Source organism: Gracilinanus agilis, chromosome 1 (assembly GCF_016433145.1).
Source record: "Gracilinanus agilis isolate LMUSP501 chromosome 1, AgileGrace, whole genome shotgun sequence".
Lineage (NCBI taxonomy): Eukaryota > Metazoa > Chordata > Mammalia > Didelphimorphia > Didelphidae > Gracilinanus > Gracilinanus agilis.
In genome coordinates this window covers 3,649,749-3,674,786 of record NC_058130.1, presented here as the reverse complement: position 1 = coordinate 3,674,786, position 25,038 = coordinate 3,649,749, and the positions used below count along the sequence as shown (strand labels likewise).

The following is a 25,038-nucleotide window of genomic DNA, read 5'->3' as shown; positions in this document are numbered from 1 at the left end:
AAAAAAAATTTTTTTTTTAAACCTCAGAGATGATCTCTGAGCCAAACCCCTTAGAGATGACAAATAAGGACACTGGAGGCCCAGAGAAATTTAGTGACTTGCCAAGGTCACTCAGGTTATACACTAAGGAGCAGAGCATGGACTCTGAACCCAGGCCCTGACTCCAAATCCCATGGCTACTTATTTTTGTTGTTTTGACCATTAGAATTTAAGTTTCTAGTTAGTTGTAAACTGATTCAACCATTTTGAAGAACAATTAGAACTATGCCCCAAGGACTTTAAAATTGTGCAGACACTTTGTCCCAACAAGACCACTATGAGATCTATATCCCAAAGAAAACCAAAAAAGAGGGAAGGGCCTACTAGTACAAAAATATTGCAGCTATTTTGTGGCAAAGAATGGAAACTGCTCATCAATTGGTGAATGGCTAAACAAATTATGGCATATGATTGTGATGGAATACTACTGTTGTAAGAACTGGATTTCAGAATATCTGAAAAGATTTACATGAAGCGAACAAAACCAGGAGGTCATTATACAGAGAAATTGTAACCACTGTGAAAGACTTGGCTATTCTCAGCAAGAGGCACTCCCAAAGGCATAGGATGAAAAATGCTATCCATCTCCAGAGAGAACTGGTAGAATCTAAATGTAGATCAAAGCAGAACTTTTAAAATTTATTTTCTTCATAGATTTCTTTTACATGTGTCTTCCACAACATGACTAATATGGAAATGTTTTGCATGTATAAAACATATGTACCAAATGGTAGTACATTCAGATTTTTAGAGGAGAAACTAAAGGAACTTGAGGAAATCAATAGTAAAATTATGCTGGTAAGGGACCTCAACCTTCCCATATCAGAACTAGAAAAATCTAACCAAAAAATAAACAGTAAAGTGAAGTAAATGAAATTTTAGAAAAGTTAGATATAATAGATATCTGGAGAAAACTAAATAGGGATAAAAAGAAATAATAACTTCTTTTCAGCAGCACATGATCCATATACGAAGATTGACCATGTATTAGGGCATAAAAACTTCACAACCAAATGCAGAAAAGCAGAAATAATAAATGCAACTTTTTCAATCATATGCAATAAAAATTATAATCAACAAGGATTCATGGGGAGGTAAATTAAAAGTTAATTGGAGGGGCAGCTGGGTAGCTCAGTGGAGTGAGAGTCAGGCCTAGAGACAGGAGGTCCTAGGTTCAAACCCAGCCTCAGCCACTTCCCAGCTGTGTGAACCTGGGCAAGTCACTTGACCCCTATTGCCCACCCTTACCAATCTTCCACCTATGAGACAATACACCGAAGTACAAGGGTATAAAAAAAAAAAAAATTAATTGGAAACTAAATAATCTAATTCTTCAAAATGAGTAGGTCAAAGGACAAATCGTAGAAACAATCACTGATTTTACTGAAGAGAATGACAATAAGGAGACAACATATCAAAATTTATGGGATACAGTCAAAGCAGCACTCAGGGGAAAATTTATATCCCTGAATACCTATGTCAATAAAATAGAGAAAAAGCAGATCAATGAATTGGGCATGCAAATTAAAAAAAAAAAAAAAAAACACTAGAAAAAGAACAAATGTTAAATCCCCAGTTAAAGACTAAATTGGAAAGCCTAAAAATCAAAGGAGAAATTAATAAAACTGAAAGTAGAACAACTATTGAACTAGTAAGATGAGGAGCTGGTTCTATAGGGTAAAAAAACAAAAACAAAACCCCAAGTGTATTGGTTAATTTGATTTTAAAAAAAGAAAATAAAATTATCATTATCAAAAATGAAAAAGGTGTTTTCACCTCTAATAAAGATGAAATTAAAGTAATTATTAGGAGCCATTTCACCCAATTATATGACAATAAAACTGATCACTGAGGTCAAATGGATGAATATTTACAAAAATATAAATTGCCTAGATTAACAAAAGGGGAAACAGAATACTTAAATAATCCCATCTCAAAAAAATTGAATAAGGCATCAACGAACTCCCCCAGAAACTATTTCCATGGCCAGCCAGATGGATTCACAAATGAATTCTATCAAATATTTAAGGAACAATGAATCCCAAACTTATATAAACTATTTGGCAAAACAGGAAAAGGAGCCCTACCAAATTCTTTTTATGATATAAATATGGTACTACATATCTAAGCCAAGAACACCCAAAACACAGAGAAAATCACAGACCAATTTTCTTAATATACAATGATGCAAAAATCTTAAATAAAATACTAGCAAAGAGACTACAAGCAATATAGCACAAGAATTATTCATTATGACCAAGTGGGATTTGCATCAGGAATGAAAGACTGGTTTAAAATTAGGAAAACCATCCACATAATTGACCAAATCAAAATCAAACCAACAGAAATCACATGATTTCTCAATAGATGCAGAAAAAAACTGACAAAGTACAATACCTATTCCTACTGAAAACATTAGAAACTATAGGAATAAAAGGGCCTTTCCTTAAAATAATAAGTAGTATTTATTTAAAATCATCAACAAGTATCATCTGCAATGAGGATAAGTTAGAAGCCTTCCCAATAAGATCAGGAATGAAGCAAAGATGCCCATTATCACCACTGTTATTTACTATGTACTAGAAATCCTGCTTTAGCAATTAAAGAAAAAGAAATTGAAGGAATTAAAGTAGGCAATAAAGAAACTATCACTCTTCGCGAATAATATGATGGTATACTTGGAGAATCCTAGAAAATCAACTAAAAACTAGTTCAAATAATAACTTTAGGGGGTAGCTGGGTAGCTCAGTAGATTAAGAGCCAGGCCTAGAGACAGGAGGTCCTAGGTTCAAACCTGGCCTCAGACACTTCCCAGCTGTGTGACCCTGGGAAAGTCACTTAACCCCCATTGCCTAGCCCTTACCACTCTTCTGCCTTGGAGCCAATACACAGTATTGACTCCAAGACAGAAGGTAAGGGCTTTAAAAAAAAATTAAAAAAAAAATATACACACATACACACATTTATATATAAAATAATAACTTTAGCAAAGTTGCAGAACACAAAATAAACCCACATAAATCTTCAAAATATATAAATTTCCAACAAAACAGCAGAAAATCACTTGAAACAATATAAAATATATGGGAATCTACTTGTCGAGACAAATGTAGGAATTATGTGAACACAATCACAAAACAATTCACAAATAAAATTAGATAGAAACACTTGGAAAACCATTAACTGCTCATAGGTAGGCCAAGCTAATATAATAAAAATGACAATCCTACCTAAATTAATTTACTTATTCAGTGCCAATCTTATCAAACTACCAAAAACTATTTTATAGAACTAGAAAAAACAAAAACAAAATTCATCTGGAAGAACAAAAAGTCAAGAATATCAAGGAAACTAATGAAAAAAAAATGGGAAAGATGGTGGCCTAGAAGTGCCAGATCTTAACCTGTACTATAAAGCAGTAATCATCAAAACATGCTGGTACTGGCTAAGAAATAGAAGGGTGGATCAATAGAATAGATTAGGAGTAAATTTCCTCACTATTTGACAAAAACTTCTGAGAAAACTGGAAAAGAGTATGGCAAAAATTAGGTATAGATTAATATCTCACATTCTATACCAAGATATATATGGTCAAAATGGGTATAGGACTTAAACATAAAGAATGATATAAGTAAATTAAAGGAACATAGAATAGTTTACCTGTCAGATCTATGAAGAAGGGAAGAATTTATGACCAAAAAAGAGATAGAGAGCATTACAAAATGTAAAATGAATAATTTTGAATATATTAAATTTAAATTTTTTGAACAAATAAAACCAATGTAATCAAGATTAGAAGGGAAGCAACTGGGGAAAATTTTTATAACAAATTTCTCTGATAAAGGTCTAATTTTTCAAATATATAAAGAACTAAGTCAAATTTATAAGAATCCAAGTCATTTTCTCCAACTGATAAATGGTCAAAAGATATGAATAGGCAGTTTTCAGATGAAGAAATCAAAGCTATCAATAATCATATGACAAAATGTTCTAAATCGCTCTTACTTAGAGAAATGCAAATTAAAACAACTCTGAGCTACCATCTCACACCTATCAGAGATTGGCCAATGCGACAGTAAAGAAAAATAATAAATGTTGAAGAGAATGTGGCAAAATTGGGATACTAATGCATTGCTGGTGGAGTTGTGTGAATTGACCCAACCATTCTTGGAGGCAATTTGGAATTATGCCCAAAGGGCTATAAAAAAAACAACAACAACGCATACCTTTTGATACAGTAATGCCACTACTAGGTCTATATTCCAAAGAGACAAAAACAAAAAACAAAAAAAAAGGCAAAGGATCTATTTGTACAAAAATATTTATAGTTGCATTTTTTATGGTGGCAAAGACTTGGAAACAAAAGGGATGTCTCTCAACTGGGGAAAGGCTGAATAAAATGTGGCATATGATGGTGATGAAATACTATTGTGCTATAAGAAATGACGAACAGGAGGATTTCAGAAAGAACTGGCAAGACCTATGTGAACTGATGTTGAGTGAAATAAGCAGAACCAGGAGTTCATTATACACAATAACTGAAATATTATGGGACAATTAAATGTAACTGACTTTGCTACTAACAGCAAATCAATGATCCAGGACAATTTTGAGGCACTATTGAAAAAGAACACTTTCCACCTCTAGAGAAAGAACTATGGAGTATAAATGCAGATTAAAACATGATTTCGGGTTTGGTTTTATAAGATTATTCACTTACAAAAATGAATAATGTGGAAATATTTTTTGTGTAACAATAATGTATGACCAAGATTAAATTGCTTGTCAGCTCCAGTAGAGGGAGGGAAGAAAGGAGGGAGACAACATGAATCATATCATTTCAGAAAACTTATATGGAAATTTGCTAAAACAAAATAAAAAACAAACCATATATATATATATATATATATATATATATATATATATATATATATATATATATATATACACCTAATATAAAAATAAAAGGAGAGTAATCGAAAAAAAGAAGAATTTAAGCTCCCTGAAGAGAGGACTGCTTTGGTTTTTCTAAGGATCTTCAGCACTTAGCACTCACTTAATAAATACTTGTTGAAAAATATTTATTATAGCTGTGCTCTTTGTGGTAGCAAAAAATTGGAAAATGAGGGAATGTCCTTCAATCGGGGAATGGCTGAACACATTGTGGTATCTGTTGGGTATGGAATATTATTGTGCTAAAAGGAATGATGGACTGGAGGAATTCCATGTGAACTGGAAAGACCTCCAGGAACTGATGCAGAGTGAAAGGAACAAAACCAGGAGAACATTGTACACAGAGACGGATACAATGTAGCACCGTCGAATGTAACTGACTTTGTTACTAGCAGCAATGCAATGATCCAGGACAATTCTGAGACAGAAGCTCTCCACATTCAGAGAAAGAATTGTGAGAGCAAAAATGCAGAAGAAAAACAACTGCTTGATCCCATGGGTCACTGGGGATATGATTGGGATGTAGACTCTTAAGCAATCACCCTAATGCAAATATCAATAACGTGGAAATAGGTCTTGATCAATGACACATGTAAAACCAAGTAGAATTGTGCATTGGCTATGGGAGGGGGTGGGAGGAGGGGAGAGAAAGAACATGAATCTTATAACCATGGAAATTTTTTTCTTAAATAAAAGTTTTAAAAAGTCATGGAGGGAATGACCTTCATCAGAAAAAAAAAAAAAAAAAGAAAAAGAAATTTCCATGTTGCCTCTTGGATAAAATCTAAATTCTTCCCACTGGCAGTCTGGCTCCATGCTACCTTTTCATCCAACAAAGGGCAATGATCATTTTCATCTGAGTTAGTGGAGGTTTGTTTCAGGCATGCAAGGGCTGGACAAGATGGTTTCTGAGATTCCATCCAATTCTAGAATTCTGTGAATTCCAGACTTATATCACATTACTTACTCCCTTTCATGCATACTGTGTCCAGCCTATTTGCTGCTTCCCAAACTTGGCATGCCATCTCTCCCATGTGTCCCTCATCTCCCTCACATCGTCCTCTTAGAATGCTCGTCTTCAATGCTCAGCTCCAGAGTCCCTTCTTCAGGAAAGCCCTTCCTAATTAATTCCCCTTGCTTTGGAGACTCTTTGTATGCCACATTACTTTTCATCTATCTACAGGATTTATCATCTCCTCCCCCACTATGCCCAAGTAGAAGGTAAGCAACCTGAGAGCCAATTTTTCATCACTACATTCCTAGACCCAACCTAGCACCAAGAAACATAAGATTGTTTAAGGTTTTTTTTTTGTTTTGTTTTTTTGTCTTGTTTTTTAAACCCTTAACTTCTGTGTATTGGCTCCTTGGTGGAAGAGTGGTCAGGGTGGGTAATGGGGGTCAAGTGACTTGCCCAGGGTCACACAGCTGGGAAGTGTCTGAGGCTGGATTTGAACCTAGGACCTCCTGTCTCTAGGCCTGTCTCTCAATCTACTGAGCTACCCAGTTGCCCCGAATGTTTAAGTTTTTATGTAAGACTGTACAATAGATTCTGAAATGTCTACACTCCACAACTTCCAACTTCAATTTCATACTAAAAATCTTGTCTCAAACATAGCCAATATAACTGACACTTGCTGCTACATAAATTCCTCTCCCATATAGCCTAAGGGAAAAGCTGAAGAATTTTACCATTTACATTTTTCAAATAGTTCAAATATAATCAACCCGTTGAAACATTTAGATTCACTCTCTCTCTCTCTCACAAGAGCGCCAACATGTTACAACATTCAAGTGATACCATATCCTGAGTAATTTTAATTTAGACTGGGTTCATGCTTGTTATGAAAGCTCTTTCCCTCCCATCCCAGGTGAGAAAAGGAAGAGGGCTTTCTGCCATAGAGATTCTGCCAAGAAACATTTATTAAGCTCCTTTATATGTAACCAACATAGAACTTCCATATGTTTATTCTCAATTCTATTTTCCTAAACTAAATCTAGATGTTTGAACTTTAGTATCACATTCTTTTCCCATTATACTTTGATTAGAAGGTGGACCTTTCAAGCATTCAGATTTTTTTTTCTGCTTTGAAGTTGGTTGAATTCTCCTCAATCTGGTCTATTTCTAGCTGTTCTGAGATACTGTTCTTAAAAACAATTACCTGCTATATTCCTATCTCCATACTGCTAACAGGGTAACTTCTTACCAATATATTTTAACCAAAATTTTTCTAATACAAGACGTGCTCCTGTAAAGAAGATAAAAAGTTTCAAATTCATTCAAAGAATAAATCTGTTTCATCACATCATTAGATTAACCTCTCAGAACTAAATTTCACACCACAGAGAATAAAATTCAATTTAATCTCCTATCAATCTACATACTCCCGAGCTAGAGATGATCAGAAAAACTGCCTGCAACCAAAAGCCCAAGTGTTTTCTTTAATATCTGTTGACATAAATGGAATTTTTTTCTTTAAAAAATAAAATAAAATAAAATAAAACAAAAATAATTTTTTGGCTAATTGTGTCTCATTCAAAGCCGAGTCAGAGTCATCTGTTGGGAAAATGTAAAAGTCTAAATTAATTCAAAATTTGCAGGTTTCTCTAAGTCATCTGTTTATGGTTAAATTAACTCATTGGAGAAAAAGAAATGCTAAAACTAGGAAGTTGAAGACATGGTCGTCTGATGGTTACCTGGTCAAAGCAGACAGGCAAACATGTGCCAAACCCATGAAGAATCTTCAGTGAAAAGTAAACCATGTGCTTTGTCTAAGGCTCCCCTGGCCATTCTGCAAAGGGTACTGAATTTAGAATCAGAAGACCTGAGTTCAAATTCCATCCTTATGGGACAAGTGACTTTTTAGTCTTCTTCATCTGGGGTCACACAGTCAGGGTCAGAAGCAGGGCTGGATCCCAGGCCTTCCTAACTACCCACTCCTTCACAATGCCATGCCTAGAAGCAAGGAAAGATTTCATGAACCAGAAATGGTCAAATGAGTAGAATCATGAAAACCAGCCAAAGGTTAATCATGGAAATGAGGGTAGAAGGGAAGGAGCTGAGGATCCAGCTTTAGGGCCATTCTGTTGGGATCCTAGAGCTCAGTGAGACCTCAGGGGGCCTTTCATCCAACTCTCTCATTTTACGGGAAGAGGATACTGAGGCCCAGGAAAGGGAGAGGACCTGCCCGACTGGACCCTGTGGTTCTAACTGAACATAGGTGCCAGGCTGTGAGAAAGAGCTCTCTCTTCAGGGGGGCAGAGCACAGCACCAGGTGTCAGGTCACAGGGGCTTAGTTTTTAGCCCAGCGCTTTTGGTCTTCCTTTCATATTGTGACAAGGGATGGCTGGGGGTGGGGTATATCTTATATCTGGTGATGTAAGAATGAATAGCAATAAGTAATAAATCTCTAAATTTGGTGCCCAGAGCTTATCAAAGTCCCTTGACATGTTACAAAAGATTGCACAGCAGGCTCTGGAGTGGGTTAGGGCCCCAGAGGACCTGCTCTCCCTGTCTTGCCCAGTGTAAACGTTCACACTGCTAATCACAGGCTTCGAACCTACAGCTGACTAACATAGCGGCCTTGGCCTGCTCCATTTCTGATGTGGGCTGCTTCACCTCTCCTTAGGCAGCCACAGATATCGGTGCCAGACATCTTATAGATATCTAATTGGTGATACACCAGCCCCAACCTCCCCATTAGGGACTACAGGCGTTTTCAGGTTGGGACAAGAGTCTTTTAACTAAAAACACTTTAAATGGGAAGATAGATGAATATCTTAAATATTCTAAACTTGTCTGGATTTAACTTGAAATGGGAATGCTCTGGCTTCAGGAGAATATTTAAAGTGCTGATCGAGAATTTAAGGGATCAGAGATTTAGGGCTGGAAAAGTCCTTAGGGTCTGTCACGTCTAACTCTCTCATTTAAGAAGTGTGGAGGCTGAGGTTCTGATGTTAAATGACTTGCCCAAAGCTAGAAAGCTCCCCAAGTACCAAAGGCTGCATCTGAATTCAGGCCTTCTGGACTCTCCTGAAAAGCTCAAAGCACCTAGGATTCCCAAGCATTAACCAGGCCTAAAAGATAAGATCAGGAATGCTCTGAGTGGCAGGACTGGAGAAAATAAAGAAGCATTTATTGTTAAACTCCTACAGTGTTACCTCCAGGCAAAAAGCTAAACCTGCTCCTTGCCTCAAGGACCCGACATCCATATGGGGAAAATAACATGTGCTGGAACGGGCATCCACATGCACACCAAGTAACCAAAAGGGAAGCAACCTTAAAGAGAGGCACTAGCGGTTCTGGAAACCAGAAAAGACATCCTACAAGAAGTGACACTAAGTGGATTTGAAGAAAGTCAGGGATGAAAAAGGGGAAAAGGAAGAGGATTCCAGGTATGGGGGACAGCCAGGAGAAAGGCACATAGAAGGAAAACGGACATTTGATGTGACGAGCAGCAAGTAGGTCACCATGGCTGGACTATAGAATACTTGGTCAAAAAAGATGTGTATCCAAAAGTGGTTCATCCCCAGTCATAGCTGTGAAAGGTAACTGATCTAGTCTGGTTTTTTAATGCTCTGATCTTTAATATTCAGGTCCTATATCAGGATTATTGTAGCACGTAGTTTAAATATTGGTCTAAATCTAATTTCTGCCCAAATGCCATTATTTTCTCAGCAGTTCTTATCAAATCAGGTGGTCTTCCCCAAGCAAATTATGTTCTACCCATGCAGTGGGTTAAATTATTTCTGATTATTTTCCTTATTAAGTATATTCAAATGACATCATTAAAAAAAAAAAAACTCTCACCTTCCATCTTAGAATCACTACTGTGTATTAGTTCTAAGGCAGAAGAGCATTTAGGGCTAGGCAATGGGGGTGAAGTGACTTGCCCAGGGTCACACAGCTGGGAAGTGTCTGAGGCCAGATTTGAAACCAGGACCTCCCGTCTCTAGGCCTGGCTCTCAATCCACTGAGCCATCCAGCCACCCCCTCCATTAGTTTTTTAATTGATTCTTTAAGTATACCATCATGACTTCTCAAAAAAAAAAAAATGATTTGTTTTGTTTCTTCACTGCCTGTTTTTATTCCTTCTCTTGCTCTTATTGCAATAATGAGCACTTCTAGCACAATAATGAATATTGACAAATAATGAATAGTTCCTAGTTTATTCTCCATTACAGATAATGCTTGTGCTTGGTTTTAGGTAGACATTGCTTATCGTTTTTAAAAAGGTTGCATTTATTCCTATGCTTCCTTTTTAAAAGAGGCAAGTGTTCTATTTTGATCAAAGTCTTTTCTGCATCTATTGATATAAACAAACAACTTTTGTTGTTCTTGTTACTGATATAGTCAGTTATGCTGGTAGTTTACCTAATATTGAACCAGCCCTACATTCCTGGTAGAAATCCCACCTTGATCTTTGGAATATATTGCTGTAATGTCCTTGCTAATATTTAAAATTTTTGCATTAATTTTCATTAAGGAGATTGATTTAGTTTCCTTTCTCTGTTTTGCTCTCTCAGATTTAAATATCAAAACCACATTTGTGTTATAGAAGGAATTGGGTAGGTCTCTTTTGACTTATTTTCTCAAATGGTTTATATAGTATTGGAAATAACTGTTTTTTTTCAGGTTTGGTCAAATTCCCTTGTGAATCTGTCAGGTCCTGGGGCCTTTTCCATAGGGAGCTTCATTGAGGGCCTGTTCAATTTCTTTTTCTAAAACAGGAATAAGTATTCTATTTCCTCTTCTGCTAATCTAGGAGATTCATATTTTCATAATATTTATTCATTTCATTGATAGTCAAATTTTATTGGCATATAATTGGGCAAATAGCTTCTAATAACTTTAATTTCATCTGGTGGTTGTCCATTCACTTTTCCCATTTTATCTTGATACTACTGGTAATGTGGTTTTCTTTATTTTAAAAATCAAATTAAATATTTTATTGGTATTTTCATATGCCTCCACTTTTTCAATTCCTTTCCATTTGGATTTGAATTCTGGCCTATCACTAAAACTGTTCACTCCAAGGTTACCAAAATGGTCACTAATTCTGATGACTTCTTCCTGGCTCCTCATCCTTCTGGACATCCCCTCCCCTGAAATATTCTCATCTACTTTAGCTTTTAAGATCCTCCTATCAGCCTGATCATTCCTTCTCAGTCTCTTTTGCTTCTGCCCCCTGTATTCTCTTCTCTCTGGATTCTTAATTGGTGATCAAATCCATTCAATTATCTCTAAGAATATATGCACATGACATATATTGCATGATGGCAAATATGTGCTTATCATCAGAGCATGTATTTTAATTTGCATATGAGATAAATGGCTAGAGAGACCCCTAGAGCTGGCTCTCAGGTTCTTACTCCTCTTCTAAATACACATGGAATGCTTGCTGGACAGCTCCACCTAAAAGTCCCACAATCAACAGATGCAAAACAGAATTCTTTACATTTTAACTCAAGCCTAGCAAAGCTACAAACATCCCCAGTTCTCTACTCACCTGGGCCCAACCCTAGATTAGGTCCTCTAATCACTGCTTAGTTTCTATCTCCTCCCTTTCCTCCATTCAGCTACCAAGTGAACCTGTTATGTTCCTCTCTGACCATGTCACTACATCCCTAACAGGAACCCAAAGGCCTCAAGCTCTTGGTGAGCTTGTGAGCCCAAGCATGTGAAGGCTTCCCCCCAGGAAAAAGGACTGAAAAGAGAAATTTAAATTTGGGCAGAAAGGCCATGAAGGTGGTGGAAGCAGGCACTGTTGAGACAGAAGAAAACAAAGTCATCCACTGCAACCCAGACCATCCCTGTCTGTAGAGAGCAGTAAACAAACAATTTGATCTGTAATTCATACCAGATCCAACTATAACTGATGATTATAACCAATTTATAACTTCTTTCATTATTCAAAGCTTTCCTGTGTAATAAATCATGTTATTTTGAAGAGAAGGGGGATATGTCGGGAGCTATTAAGAGAAATTAGAATCTCAAGTAGGTATTTTTATCTGGACCCCATCAAAAGATCAATACAGACCTGCAGAGCCGTGTATTGGCTTTTCTCCCTATCAGGTTCGAGAAACCTGGAGTGGGCTAAGATAAAAATCTGAGATTCCTCTTTTGATTCCTTTCATAATTCTCACCTTCCTTTAAAATGCATTATAGTAAAAAACTTTGGGCTCTCAGGAATCCAGCAGGAGGGGGGGTTAACACTGTTCTCCTTTGACGGAGAATGCAGCTGCCTGGTATGGCCAAGGTCGAACCCTTGGCAGGGCATTTTGCCCAGAATTAAAGTAAAATAATGAGGCTCGAAATAATTGTTTAATACCATCAAGGCTGAGAACACTTCAGGGGCTTTCCGGCCTAATGAGATGTCCCAGGCTCCACTTAAAGATAACACATATAGTTGATAGTTTTGCATAGGTTTTTTTATCTACACCAGGAGGCTTCTAAAGCTTCTGTTTTGCCTACAGTAAAATTTCTGCTCTCTGTAACTGTGGGAAACTTTCTTGGGCTTTTGGGAGAAGGGGATCTTTAATTTCCTTTATAATAAATTGGTGACTCCAATATACCTCAGAGCATCATGAGCTAACAAGCCGTGCTCCCAATCTGTTTCGTTCTTTATATCTGACGACCACCCTAGGCCACTCAGATCTAAGAATCTGGTTATAGAGCAGGATCTCTATACCCGTCATCCTGACTTTTGTCTTGCCATTGAACTTGAATGACTCTGGGAGAGAGAATGGGGCCAAGGACTCTGTGCAGCTCTGCCACATTTAAATCCAATCTTTGTATAATTCAAAAGACATCAATCACCAGTGAGGCCATCTTGGTCCTCTTTTAAGCTGAGAGACAACAAGCACCGCCACTCCTAACAGAGTCAAAACGCCAGGGAAAGCCTCTATACAAGGAATGATACCTGAACTGTGCCAGGAAGACACTATTTTCTGAGGAAGAGGTGAGGACCACCTTTGCAAAGAAAAGAGGTGGGTGATAGAATGGCTTGTTTGGAAGAGTCGAAGAAAAGAAAATGAAATTAGCACGGAAAGAGGTTTGAACCAACATATATAGTTTAAATACCCAACAGAAGGGCTAGTCTTTTATTGCAGAAGCAACAGAAAGCTATTGAAGCATCAGAAGCACAGGAATGACATGAGACAACCTATCTGGAAGAATGTCTACTTGGCAGCTGTATGTTGACTACAAAAGAGAGGAAAGAGTCTGGAGAAAGAGAGCCCAATTAGGAGGCTGTTACAGTTCTTAAGGAAAGAGGGACTGAATGACTGAAGATGGGTGCAGACTATGTGCCAGGTGGGAAAAAGGGTAGCAGGGTAGGGCTCCCTTCTCCCCATTTTCATTTTCCACCAGGATGGAGGGTCTAGCAGTTAATTCTTTAGCTTTCACTCTCACTTTTTTTCACTTTCTCTTTTTTTAAAATTCTTACCTTCCATCTTAGAATCAATACTAAATATTGCTTCCAAAACAGAAGAGTAGTAGGGGCTAAGCAATGAGGGTTAAGTGATTTGCCAGGGTCATATAGCTAGGAAGTGTACGAGGCCAGATTTGAACCCAGGACCTCTCATTTTTAACCTTTTTGGGAGAAGGTGAGAGAGTGGAGCTCCACGAAGTTGTGGGACAAAGTACATATATGTGAAGTCAGCAGGTTTTCACTTATATCCAATTTCAGCCATCCATAGTAGGTCTAGGAAGGCCCCAGAGCAGATGGGGGGAGGAGCCTATTTCCTAAGGAAATGATATGGATATGGATAACAGATTGGGGTGGGGTGAAGAAGGCCCAGAGAGCAAAACATATGAACCTCAGTGACTGCTGGGTATATTAAGGAGGGGGTTCCTTTTGGGTAAAGGTGGCTGCTAAGGTCCTTTCCAACTCTCAAATTGTACAGTCTTGTAACCAGAAGAATTGTGCCACCCTTAAAAGAAACAGGAGAATGAGGCTAAATTGGAAAGTTTAGGGAGAGGGAAAAGTTAATAAATTCTCATTTAGGCAGACTGTCCTATGTTAATAGTTTTCAATGAACATGTATCCCCATTCAAGAATGTAAACTCCTTGAGGGTGGAGCCTTTTCTGTTTTAGTCTTCACTGCATTTATCCAAGCTAGGTGATAAAGACTTAGAATCTTAACTATATATATATATATATATATGTTCCTCCCACCTAAACTCCAATTTGGTTATTTCCCCACCTCAGAGCACTCTGTCAAACTTCACCCTGTGTGTCCTTCCTTCAATACAGCAATTCTAGGAATATAAACCTCAACTCAAACCACAAGCATTGCTTAAACACCTGCTGTGTATTAGACATGGTGCCAGTTACTAGGGCTACAAACGAGAAATTAAATAGGACCTGAACCAACACTCGCATTCTATGAGTGAGACATGATCATACATTAATTATCCAGCAGGGCCACCTTACCCACGGTTTTACTTTCTGAGGTTTCAATTATTCTGCCAACTCGAAGTACCAAAAGTTCCCCCCTGAAGCCCCTCTATCATCTCTGCCCGCCCCCAGCAGTCTCTATATGGTGCAGGTGTTGGCATCCCTCCCCAATCTGATTCATCTTCCCTTCAGATGTCAAATTAATCTTCCTAAAATGAAGAATCAACCCATATCATCTTCTATTTGATAAACTCCCTATTTCCTCCAAGACCAAATAGAAAATCCTTGGTTTGATTTTTAAAGCCCTTTACAGTCTGGTCTCTTCCAGGCCTCCTACACCTTCCTCCACTCCATAATATTGTGCAGTCCAGTGACACTGGCCTGGCCTCTAGGACATTCAAGAACTGGATCCTCCATCTCTACACTGAGCATTTTTTCTGGCTCTCTTGACTGCAACACTTTCCCTGGCTTCCCAGCATCTTCCCTCAGAGATTGCCCCCAGTATGGACTGGACACATTTTGTTTGTTACGGTTGTCTGCATTAAACTGTGGGTTACCTGAGAGCAGGGACTGGTTTTTGCCTTTCTTAGTAAAGTGTGTGGCACATAGCAAGCACTTCCTAAAGGATAGCTGAGTGCCACCAGGATCACTGAGGTATTTGGTCTCCCGACCACCATCAGGCCTTTACCTGTTGGCTGTCCCGTAGGTCTGGTATGCACACCCTTACTTCTGCCTCGTAGGATCACCAGTTTCTTTCAAGTGCCATCTTTGACACGAAGCCTTCCTGAACACATCCCCAACAATGCCCTCCTACTAATCACCCTGTGCTGACTGAATAGAAGCTCACTGGGGACACGATCCCCTCTACTTTTTAGCTTTGTAAAAGGAGAGGCAGGCAGGTGCTAGAACTAGCTGGAGAGAGGAAATTCTCCACTGTGATTCAGGAAGCAACGTATGGTTTTATGGATTGTCTAGACTTCAGATACTGATGGAGAAAATGAAAATAATGCAGATTAAACTGCACGCAATCTATTCCCTGTCTTGCCCCACCTCCCATGTCCCTCCCCCAATTATTAAACTTTGGCTAAGTGGTGGTGAGGAAGTGCCTTTTAAGGCATGGGCGATGGCCAATGCAAAAACCATGGGCAATGGGACTGTCCTAAGGGAAGAACAGCTAGGAGGCCTCAGCCTTAACTGTAGACTGTAAGATGAAGAATCTGGTTGAGTTTATCAAGTAAGACAGTAACATGACCATCACACTTATGAATAAGAAAAATCTCTTTGGCAGCTGTGTGGCAGATGGATAGGACTAAAAAGAAACTTGAGACAAGGAGCTCTATTAGCAGGCTGATGCGGTAGACAGGCAGAATGGTGATAAGGCCTAAAGGAAGGTGGTGGTAGTGAAGAGTAAGAAAGCGACAGATGCGAGAGACTTCAGAGGTAGAAGTCAACCAGTCAAAAAATAATGATTAAGCATCTACCAGTGCCAGGCACTGGGCAAAGTGCTGGGATTAAGAAAAGAGGCAAAAGCCAGTCCCAGCCCTTAAGGAGCTCATAATCTAGTGAAGACAACAAGTAAACAAATATGCGCAAACTACAGACAGGAAAAATTGAAAATAAATACAAGAAGGAGCTAGCTAGGATTGAGAAATTTAGGAAAGGCTTCTTGTAGAAGATGGGATTTTACCTGGAACTTGAAGGAATCCAATAGTCAGCTGGAGAATGGTCCAGGCATGGGGGACAGTCAAAGAAAATGCCTGGGGCAGAGAGTTGGAGGGTCTTGTTCCTGGAAGAGCTAGATTGGATTATCTGAAGAGCTGAAGAGTAAGTTATAAGAAGGCTAGAAAGGTAGGGAGAGGGCTAGGTCATGAAGGGCTCTGAACAACAAAATAGAGTATTTTTGATGTTGGAGGTGACAAGGAGCCATCAGTTTACTGAATTGGCGGTGGGTGGGGTTTGACATGGTCAGATCTATATAACGGCCATGTTTTGGCAAATGATTAGAAGTATGAATCAGGGGGGCAGCTGGATATCTCAGTGGATTGAGAGCCAGGCCTAGAGATGAGAGGTCCTGGGTTCAAATATGGCCTCAGACACTTTCACAGCTGTGTGACCCTGGGCAAGTCACTTGACCCCCATTGCCTACCCTTACCATTTCTTCTGCCTTAGAACCAAATACACAGTATTGATTCTAAGATGGAAGGGAAGGGTTTCAAAAAATTCCCAATTACATTTTCATCTGAGCATGAAACTCATAGCTGGCTGTGAGTTTGATCGCTCTGCAGTAGAGGACTGATCTTCAGAATTCACCAAAGTTAGGGGGTTCTAAATGCTCTGGCAAAAGAGAAGGAGAAACTGTCAAAAATATAAGAGGAAAAACAAGAGTGATGAGTACCATGAAAGGCCAAAGAGAAATGTTCAGGAATACAGCAACAATGTTAATGCTCCAAAGCGGTCGAAAAGGCTGCCAACAACTTCAAGATCACGGGGAAGTCTGAAAAGAGCAACATCAGGTGAGCTTCTAACAAGATTGGAAATCAGATTTCAAAAGGCTGAAGACGGAGAGGAAAGTAAATCTGGGCAACTTCCTTCTACAAGTCGTGCAGGGAAAGAAAGATAAAATAGGAGATGATAGCTTGAGTGCAATCTAGTAATAGTTCCTCTAAGGATGAGGGAGATCTGGACATAATTGTAGGCAACAGGTAAGGAAAAATAGATAGGAAATGGCAAGTTTAGATGGAGAGGGGCAATCTCTGAGGAAGATGGAATGGGACCCAAAAGCACATGATGAGAGTTAGGCCTTAGTGAGATGAGTCCCATCAATAACAGAGGGTAGAATACAGAGAAGGATATGATTCAGAAGAGACCGCAGTAGTAAGAGTGTCAGGCCTGTAGTCAAAAGGTCTGAGTTCAAATCTGACCTTGACACTGTATGACCCTGGACAAGTTGCTCAACCCTGCTTGCCTCAGTTCCCTCATCTGTAAAATGAACTGGAGAAATCCATGGCAAACCACTCCAATATTTTTGTCAAGAAAAACCCAAATGAGGTTATTAAGAGTCCAATACAGGGGATAGCTAGGTGACTCAGTGGATTAAGAGCCAAGCCTCAGAGACACAAGATCCTGGATTCAAATCCAGCCACAGACACTTCCTAACTGTGACCCTGAGCAAGTCATTTAACTTCCATTGCCCAAACTTTACCACTCTTCTGCCTCAGAACCAAAACATAGTATTGATCTAGAATGGAAAGTAAGGGTTTAAAAATAAATTTTTTTTTAAAGCACAACTGAAACAACTGAACAACAATAGTCTCTGGATCTGTGAAAAGCATAAATGATAAGGATTTCCCGTCTCCTGTCAGTTTTATTTTAAATGTTCATGGTTCCCAAGTTTAAAACAATAAAATGCCAAAAACCTATCTATAATAGAAAGAAGAACTCTAACTAACAACCACACGAGGAATTTATTCCCAAGTTTTAAACATGGGAAAAGTCTTTCTGAAACACGGGTGTCTCTCACCTCAGGAAGTCAGGGTCCTTGGGAGGAAAGTTTTGGGACTTCACACTACCTGAGTGATGATGCATGCAAAAGACTAGGAAAAGGGTCTGCTCCTTACTTTAGAACAGTTATTGCTGAGAAGTTGTTACAAAACTGATTCTATACCAAATGACGCAAAGCTTCCCTTACTGAATCTGACTAGTATAACAAGGATGTTAACCAAAGGGGTCAAGGGCCTCCAAAAATATTTAGTTACTTTCTAATAGCCGGGCTTTCTATGTGCCAAGAGCAAAGAACAGCTGATGAATACATTGTTATACCTCTCGCCACAATGGAATGGAGAGCCATCAAAAGTGTTATATGGGAATACGAAGAAGTAGGAAAGAGTTCTGGAATGATGCAGGAGGGCTAGCCGATTTAGCAGTCAGGCCCTGACAACTGGCTACGGAAAAAAGAATGGCAACAAAATTTCATGCACAAATAGATGCAAGTTTGGAAAGCTCTGAAGAGCCAGGTTTAGTCTTTATTTTGTCAAAACTGTTTAGTTTTTTTAATTTTTTTTCTCTATTGGATCCAACTCCATTTTCAATGTTTTTTGAGTATAAAATAAAAATTATTTTGACAGTTACTGCTTTGAAATGCAAACCGAAGAAATTTCCCCAAAGTAACATTTTTGCAATGCTAAGATACCGATGACTTCCATTTGGCATAGTCTGAGGGGCAAGAGAGTTCAGCTCTCACTAGATGGCCTCCAAAGTCCCTTTCGCCTCTAGGATTTCAGGGCCTGTACAGGGTAATGGCATCCCTCTTTTCCACTCTAGTTTACAAGGCTTCCATTGCTCTTCCCCACAGCGAACTCCTCAAAAAGCAAAGTCACACTAAATTGACTTAGAGCAGAATCTCTGTCATTTTTATTCAACAGAGAACATCCATTTCCTGAAGCTGCTGGTGGTGTAGGTCAGAAACACTACACTTGTGATCGACTTCAAAAATGTTCAGGGTCTGTCAGATATGGGAAAGGATTAGAATTGAGAGACTGCTTGAACCCTAAGGGTCACAAAGCCAGTAGGTGTCAGACAAGAGCCTTCTTGGCTCTGAAATCAGCGCTGGCTCCACTCCGGGATGTTAGTCCGTCCTGATCCTTTTTCATAGCACCACCTGAATGTCACGTATCATAGATTTAGAAAGGGAGCAGGCCTTCTCCAAGTAGCAAAGTCACCATGACCCCAACCAGAATCTCTGACTGAAAATCAGAAGACCAGCTTTCCTAACATGCTGCCTCACAAAAAGAAAATGGCCCCATCAGCCAACAGTCTGGTCTTCAGAGATGACAGACGCAAAGGGAAAGAAGATGAAGTAAGGTCTGGGGCAACAGTGGTCACTGCAGAAGCTTGACCTTGGGTGGGCCCCTCACTCAAAAAGAAGAGAAGCCCTATGAGCCCTGTTTTTAAAAGAACAAAAATAGAAAAAGTTAAATCTGTTGACCTAAGTGAGATCTCAAGTCAGGGTCACCAAAATCAACACTAGAACTAGGGTCCCCAAAAGGGCCTCCTCCCATTCCACCCTGGCTACCAGCCCAGAAAAAGCAATTCAGCCCTCAGCAGGGGAAGGTACCGAGTTCACTTTGGAGCCTTGGGTGAGGGCAAGTGCCTCAAATATCCCTCACCTCTCTCTATGTGGCCTGGCCCTGCTGCCCTGGCCACCAATCAGGACCAGAGACTGGGCATCTGCTTTGCCACCACACCCTACTAAAACGTTACTCTCTCATTCTGAGATTAATAATCCAATGTCATTACATTTATTCCTCTGAAGGGAATGACAATGTATACTGCCTTATGACCCCATTTCGAAATCCCAGTGGCTCCCTTCTCTGACCACCTTAGGACATCCATCCAGTACTTTGCACACAGGGCTCCCCTAAGTAGTATGTTTTGGTTGCTGTTGTTGCTTCAAGACTTTCCTCTAGGGACCAAGAGCTCACTCCCTAAGTGAGTCCATTCGAGCCTTGGAACAGCATGAAGTTGCTGGAGTTGTACTTCATTAATATGCTCTAATCTGCCTCAAACTTCCATCTATTCCTCCTTATTCTATCTTTCAGAGCAAAACAGAACTTAATCCCTCTTCCATACAGTCACCAAAGTCAAATATCCTCAGCCAGAAAATGAGAAAGCAGTCTGAGAGAAATCGGGTTTAGACTCACAGCTCACACCATGTATCATGGTAATCTGCAAATGGGTGTTAGAGATAAAAGACCAAATACATGTCCTTTTGCATCTGTGGATGGGAATAAGTTCATGACCAAAAAGACAGAATTACAGAAGAGAAAAATGGAAAGTTTGACTGCATAGAATTAAAAAGTTTTGCTCAAAGAAAATCGATGCAGCTTAAAAAAAGAAGAGAAACCACTGATGTAGGTGGGGGGGGGGGGAGGAAATGCTTGTCACAAGTTTCTCTGGATGGATATATATATATATAACTCTTTGCGACCCCATTTGGGCTTTTCTTGGCACAGATACTTGAGTGGTTTGCCATGTCCTTATCCAGCTCTTTTTATAGATGAGGAACAGAAGCAAACAAAGTGATTTGCATATAGCTAGAAAGGGTCTGAACTCTTCTGGAGTTCTTTGAAGTCAAGAAGACTCAACTTCCTGACTTTGGGTTCAGCACTCTACCTACTGTACCACATGGTTGTGTGTGTGCTGTACGTATATGTAGACCTACATAATCACACACTTAAGGAATTGATTCAAATGTAGAAGACAAAGATCCATTCCCCAATTGACCAATGATCAAAGGACATGAATGAGCAATTTTCCGAACTCTGGGCTATCAATAGCTGTGTGAAAAAATGCCCCAAATCACTAATTAGAAAAGTGCAAATGAAAACAACTCTTGAGGTTCCACTTTATACCTATTCGATTGGCAAAGACGCCCAAAGTTAAAAGGGCAATTGCTAAAGAGTACAAGTGGAGGGAAAATGGATACTGCTATAATGTTGGTAGAACTCTGAATTAATCAGAATTAATCTGGCCATTATGAAAAACCATTTGGAACTACCCCCACCCCCTCCCAAATTTACAAAGCTGTGCACACCCTTTAACCCAAGCATACCATTTACAGAGTAGAACAGCCCAGTGAATGCTGCAAACCATGCTGAGGGTAACAGAAGGTAAACATATGCCAGGCCACTCAAATCATCAGCACCACCTTGATAACTACCTCCCCTTAGAACCTAATGGAGATGGCTGAGGAACCTCGACCCAAGTGGCTTCCAGCCCAGCACCTACAATCATCCTCAAGGGAATCCACCTATGGAGTTGTAGCCTGGTAACTACTCCTGCAAGAAATATGGCGACAGGCCTATCTAGGGAGTCCCAGAAAATCAAGTCCCCAAAGTCATGGTCCTGTCAAATAGGACCATGCATATCAGATGCAATGACTTTATTAGTGGAAATACTATTCATTCATTTGTGCAGAGGGTTGGTTTTATATTGTTTTCCCAGTTTGATGAGGGAAGTACGAGAGAAAATGTTTGTTAATTTAAAAAAAGAAGAAAAAAAAAGTTTAAATTAACCCCCACCTCCTTCAGCAGAAGCTTGGGTGGTATGCTCTCTAACCCTGAATTCCCATCCTGGATGTCCTTCTTTGAAGGAATCTAGTTTGTTAATGTCCCTCCCCACGAATATGGGGACCCGGACTGGTATAAGCAAGGCAGAGAATCTGCCTCTTCCTCTACAACGAATGCAGGCTCGATTCTGGGTCGGCTTTCTTGGCTACATGAGCCCTATACAGACTCACGCTGGAATGCTGCGTAGGCACATATAAAGGTGATTTTCTAACTCCACAAACAGGACGTTCTATTTTCCCTACTAAATGTCATCTTACTAGACTGTCTCTCTAACCTGTCATCTGCTGTGCTGGCTCCACTTACTTCCTCCCATCCCAGCTGAGCATCATCTGAAGACTTTGTAAATATGTCCTCTCTGTCTTCAGTCACTGATAAAAAATTCAACTAAGGACAGGGCTCTGTGGTCCTCTGCTGGAGAGCAGCAACCCAAGGACAGCTAACCACCCAATGGTGGCAAACTCTAAACATACATAAGGATCCCTGCAGGCTGCAAAGTGAGTGCAAAACCACATGCTAACATTAGCGATCTATGTACTACTTTCTTTTTCTTGTCAAATACTTCCTAATTATATTTTAATCTCATTTTGGCTGCCCTTGGCAGTGCTGTAACTGGCAGGCCACGTGTCGGACACCTCTGGCCCAACTCACAGATCTCCAACTGGCACAAAAGGCTCACAGGACTGGCCCAAAGCCTGGTTGAAACGTCACTTCAGTATTCCCTACAAGCCTGAGAGAGATATCGGAAAGGGAAAGGAGATTAGTGACCTGCTCTCTGAAGAAGTCTCACTGACTGGACACTAAGGACTTCATTTGAGAGAACTACTTCAATTAGCTATTATTATTCAATGCTAACATAGGATCAAACATATTTTGTAAAAACTTACCTTTCCCTAAATCTTCCCAGACCTCTGATTCCATGGTACAGAGAATTCCTAAGGAGCTAATTCCCACTCCCAATGCCAGTGAGCTAGCTCCTAAGAGGAGACCCTGGTCTAGGCTTCCTGCCTAGGAGGGCAGCTTTCTAGCCACCTCCCTACACTGGCTCATACCTCACACGCACTAACCTCACTGTTTCAAAACCCTAAATTTAAAGAAAAGGTAAATTTTTCATGGATTTAAGTGACTTACTGAGAGAGACAACAGCCACATGCCTTGGGCCAGTCCATTAGGGATAGGGCTACACTAGTCATTTCACTCAGATAGCAGCACCCCAACTCACAGTCTTGGAGAATGAATGAAAGTGATAGGAAAGTATTTTTGAAGCACCCAATATAGACTAAACACTGGGGATCAAAGCAGAAAACATGTTCCCGTTCTAATGTGGGAGAGAGCTGTCTTGAGAGCCAAAGTAATTGGCCTGGGGCTGGTCTAAGTCAGAGGGGGGATGCTCTCCAAAGCTGCCTTTTTCTCAAATTTTGTCAATTCCGGTACTTGCTCTAATAACAATGGCTCACCAAGTCTTTCTACTCTCCTCTCTAGATCTTCAGTTGTGCCTGAAAAATTCAGCAACATGCAGCCCACCAGGTAAGCACAAGGACTCTTCTGGCTTCTCCACTGGCCCAGCTTCAGAAAACCCACACAAAATGATACCTCCTCCTCCCTCCCTCCCTCCCTCCAGCTGCACCCAAATGGGTCCAAGCTTGGCAGGACCAGTCAGCCCTGACAAAGCCTTCAAGAGAACTCAGGCTTCCTCACAAATAAAACAACATTTTAGTGAGCACTATAAAGAAGGGATAAGAAATGTGATGCACAGAAATAAACATTTACAGATTTTTTTTTTGGCTAAATAAAGATATGATGATTTTTAAAATAAAGAACTGCAGCTGGTTAGGGATAGAATATTGGTTTAAATGGCAACTCCAGAGGGGTTCTCTTGTACTAGTGAATATGTTAGAAGCTCTAATGGGAATGAACTAATCTGAAAGTTAGCCAAACTCTGGACTGGGACCCACAATCCAAGGTAATTGCACTGAGAACAACTAATGACCTGTATCAAAAGCAATTTGTACTGACGGACAACTAACTGGCTGTGGGCAGCACAGAAAAAAAACAGTCTTTACATGGACAAATGTTTGTTTCACACCCAGCACATACACTGAGCTGGACAAACATGACAAGGCCCAAGCCCCGGGGAGAAGCCAGAGATACAACAGTGAAGCCACATCAGGTGCCCAACCAGCAGCTGGTCTACAGGAAGTGCTTGTGGGCTTCATGAGCAGACAAGCGGGGTCTGGCATGCCAAGGGCAGCAGGTGGAGAAGGAAGCCTACTTCTGTGCCCATGGACCATTCCCTCCCCACTGGTCAACGTTCCTACCTGTCCCATCTCTCTGCATTGACCCTGGGCCTCCCACCCTACCATCAAGAGACATCCTCATCCTTCTGGTTCCTCCCACAGGACTCTCTTCTCCAGACTCCCTCCCAGCCCTCTTCAGATTCCTGGCTTCTTTTGGGCTTACCTCCTTTCCAATGTCAGGTCCTACCTCCTGCCCCAGTTCCAGACAATAGTGATATTACCCTAGGGCCTAGGCGAGTCGTTTAAGCTGCCTACCTCAGTTTCCTCAATTGTAAATGGGGCTCATGACAGCTCCTCCCTCCTGAGCTCCTGGCAGGTAGCACCCTTGCTGGAGGCTTTCTCTGTACACAACACTTAGCACGGTGCCTGGCACATCGTGGGGAGGGAGGGGGGGACTGGAAGGCAATAGGGACCCAGCACACTAGGGTATTTGAAATAGAAATGGAAAACCTCACACATACACGCGCACACACATTCTCCCTTAATCCCCTCGCTCCCTGGCCTTCTGGAAAGCCTCGGGTCCGAGACTCCGGAGCTCCCACCCCAGCTCCCCGTCCCGGGGGGCCGGTTGCGCTCCCCAGCGACCAGGGGGAGCCTGCAGGTTCGGTTTGGACAGCCGCAGAGAGGCGGCGCAGGCCGGGCCCTCACGGCGCTGCTACCTCCGCCCCGCTCTGCGCAGCGCTCCCGAGATCAGCGGCGGTCGCTGGGAGGTGCTCCCGGCCCCGGCTCTCGCCACCCTCTTCGGTAGGGGATGACAGCCTGGCCCAGCCCGCTCCGGCTGCGCCTGCCTCAGTTTCTCCCGCGGCCTTGCGCCCTTCTCCTACTCTGGCGCAGCCTCTGGACCTGGCAGACCCCACAGGGGCTGGAAGCCTGGGGCGTCCCCCTGCCCGGCCTCGGAGGACCCGACTGACAGCGGGGGCCGCTCCCCGACGCCCCCCGCTGGGATCCGAGCCGCTTCCGGCCCTCCCCACCCCCACCCCGGCCCCACCCGGGGTTCAAGGTCTCCAAGGACCGGCTCTCCCGTCGGCGGGGCCCAGGGCCCGCAGTCCCCGGGGCCTCCCTGGCCGGAGGAAGAGACGAAGGACCCGAGGCCCGGTCCCCACCCCGCGTCCTGCAGGCCCGGCCCGGACTCCCCTGGCCTGAGGCGCCGCCGCCTCCTCGGCTCGCTTCAAACTGTCACGGCCGCCCCCGGCCGGGCCCCAGAAGCCGGCTGACCCGGCCCGGCCC

At 41.2% G+C, this 25,038-nt stretch overlaps 1 protein-coding gene across 1 annotated transcript in view; it reads right to left on the bottom strand.

Moving 5' to 3' along the window:
- The window catches only part of SEPTIN7 (septin 7), an 82,603-nt gene that overhangs the window by 52,938 nt on the left and 4,627 nt on the right, over positions 1-25,038 (bottom strand). Inside the window, exon 2 of the mRNA XM_044674009.1 lies at positions 12,856-12,860. Coding sequence (XP_044529944.1) covers positions 12,856-12,860 — 5 coding nt within the window. The remainder of the gene's footprint in view (positions 1-12,855; positions 12,861-25,038) is intronic.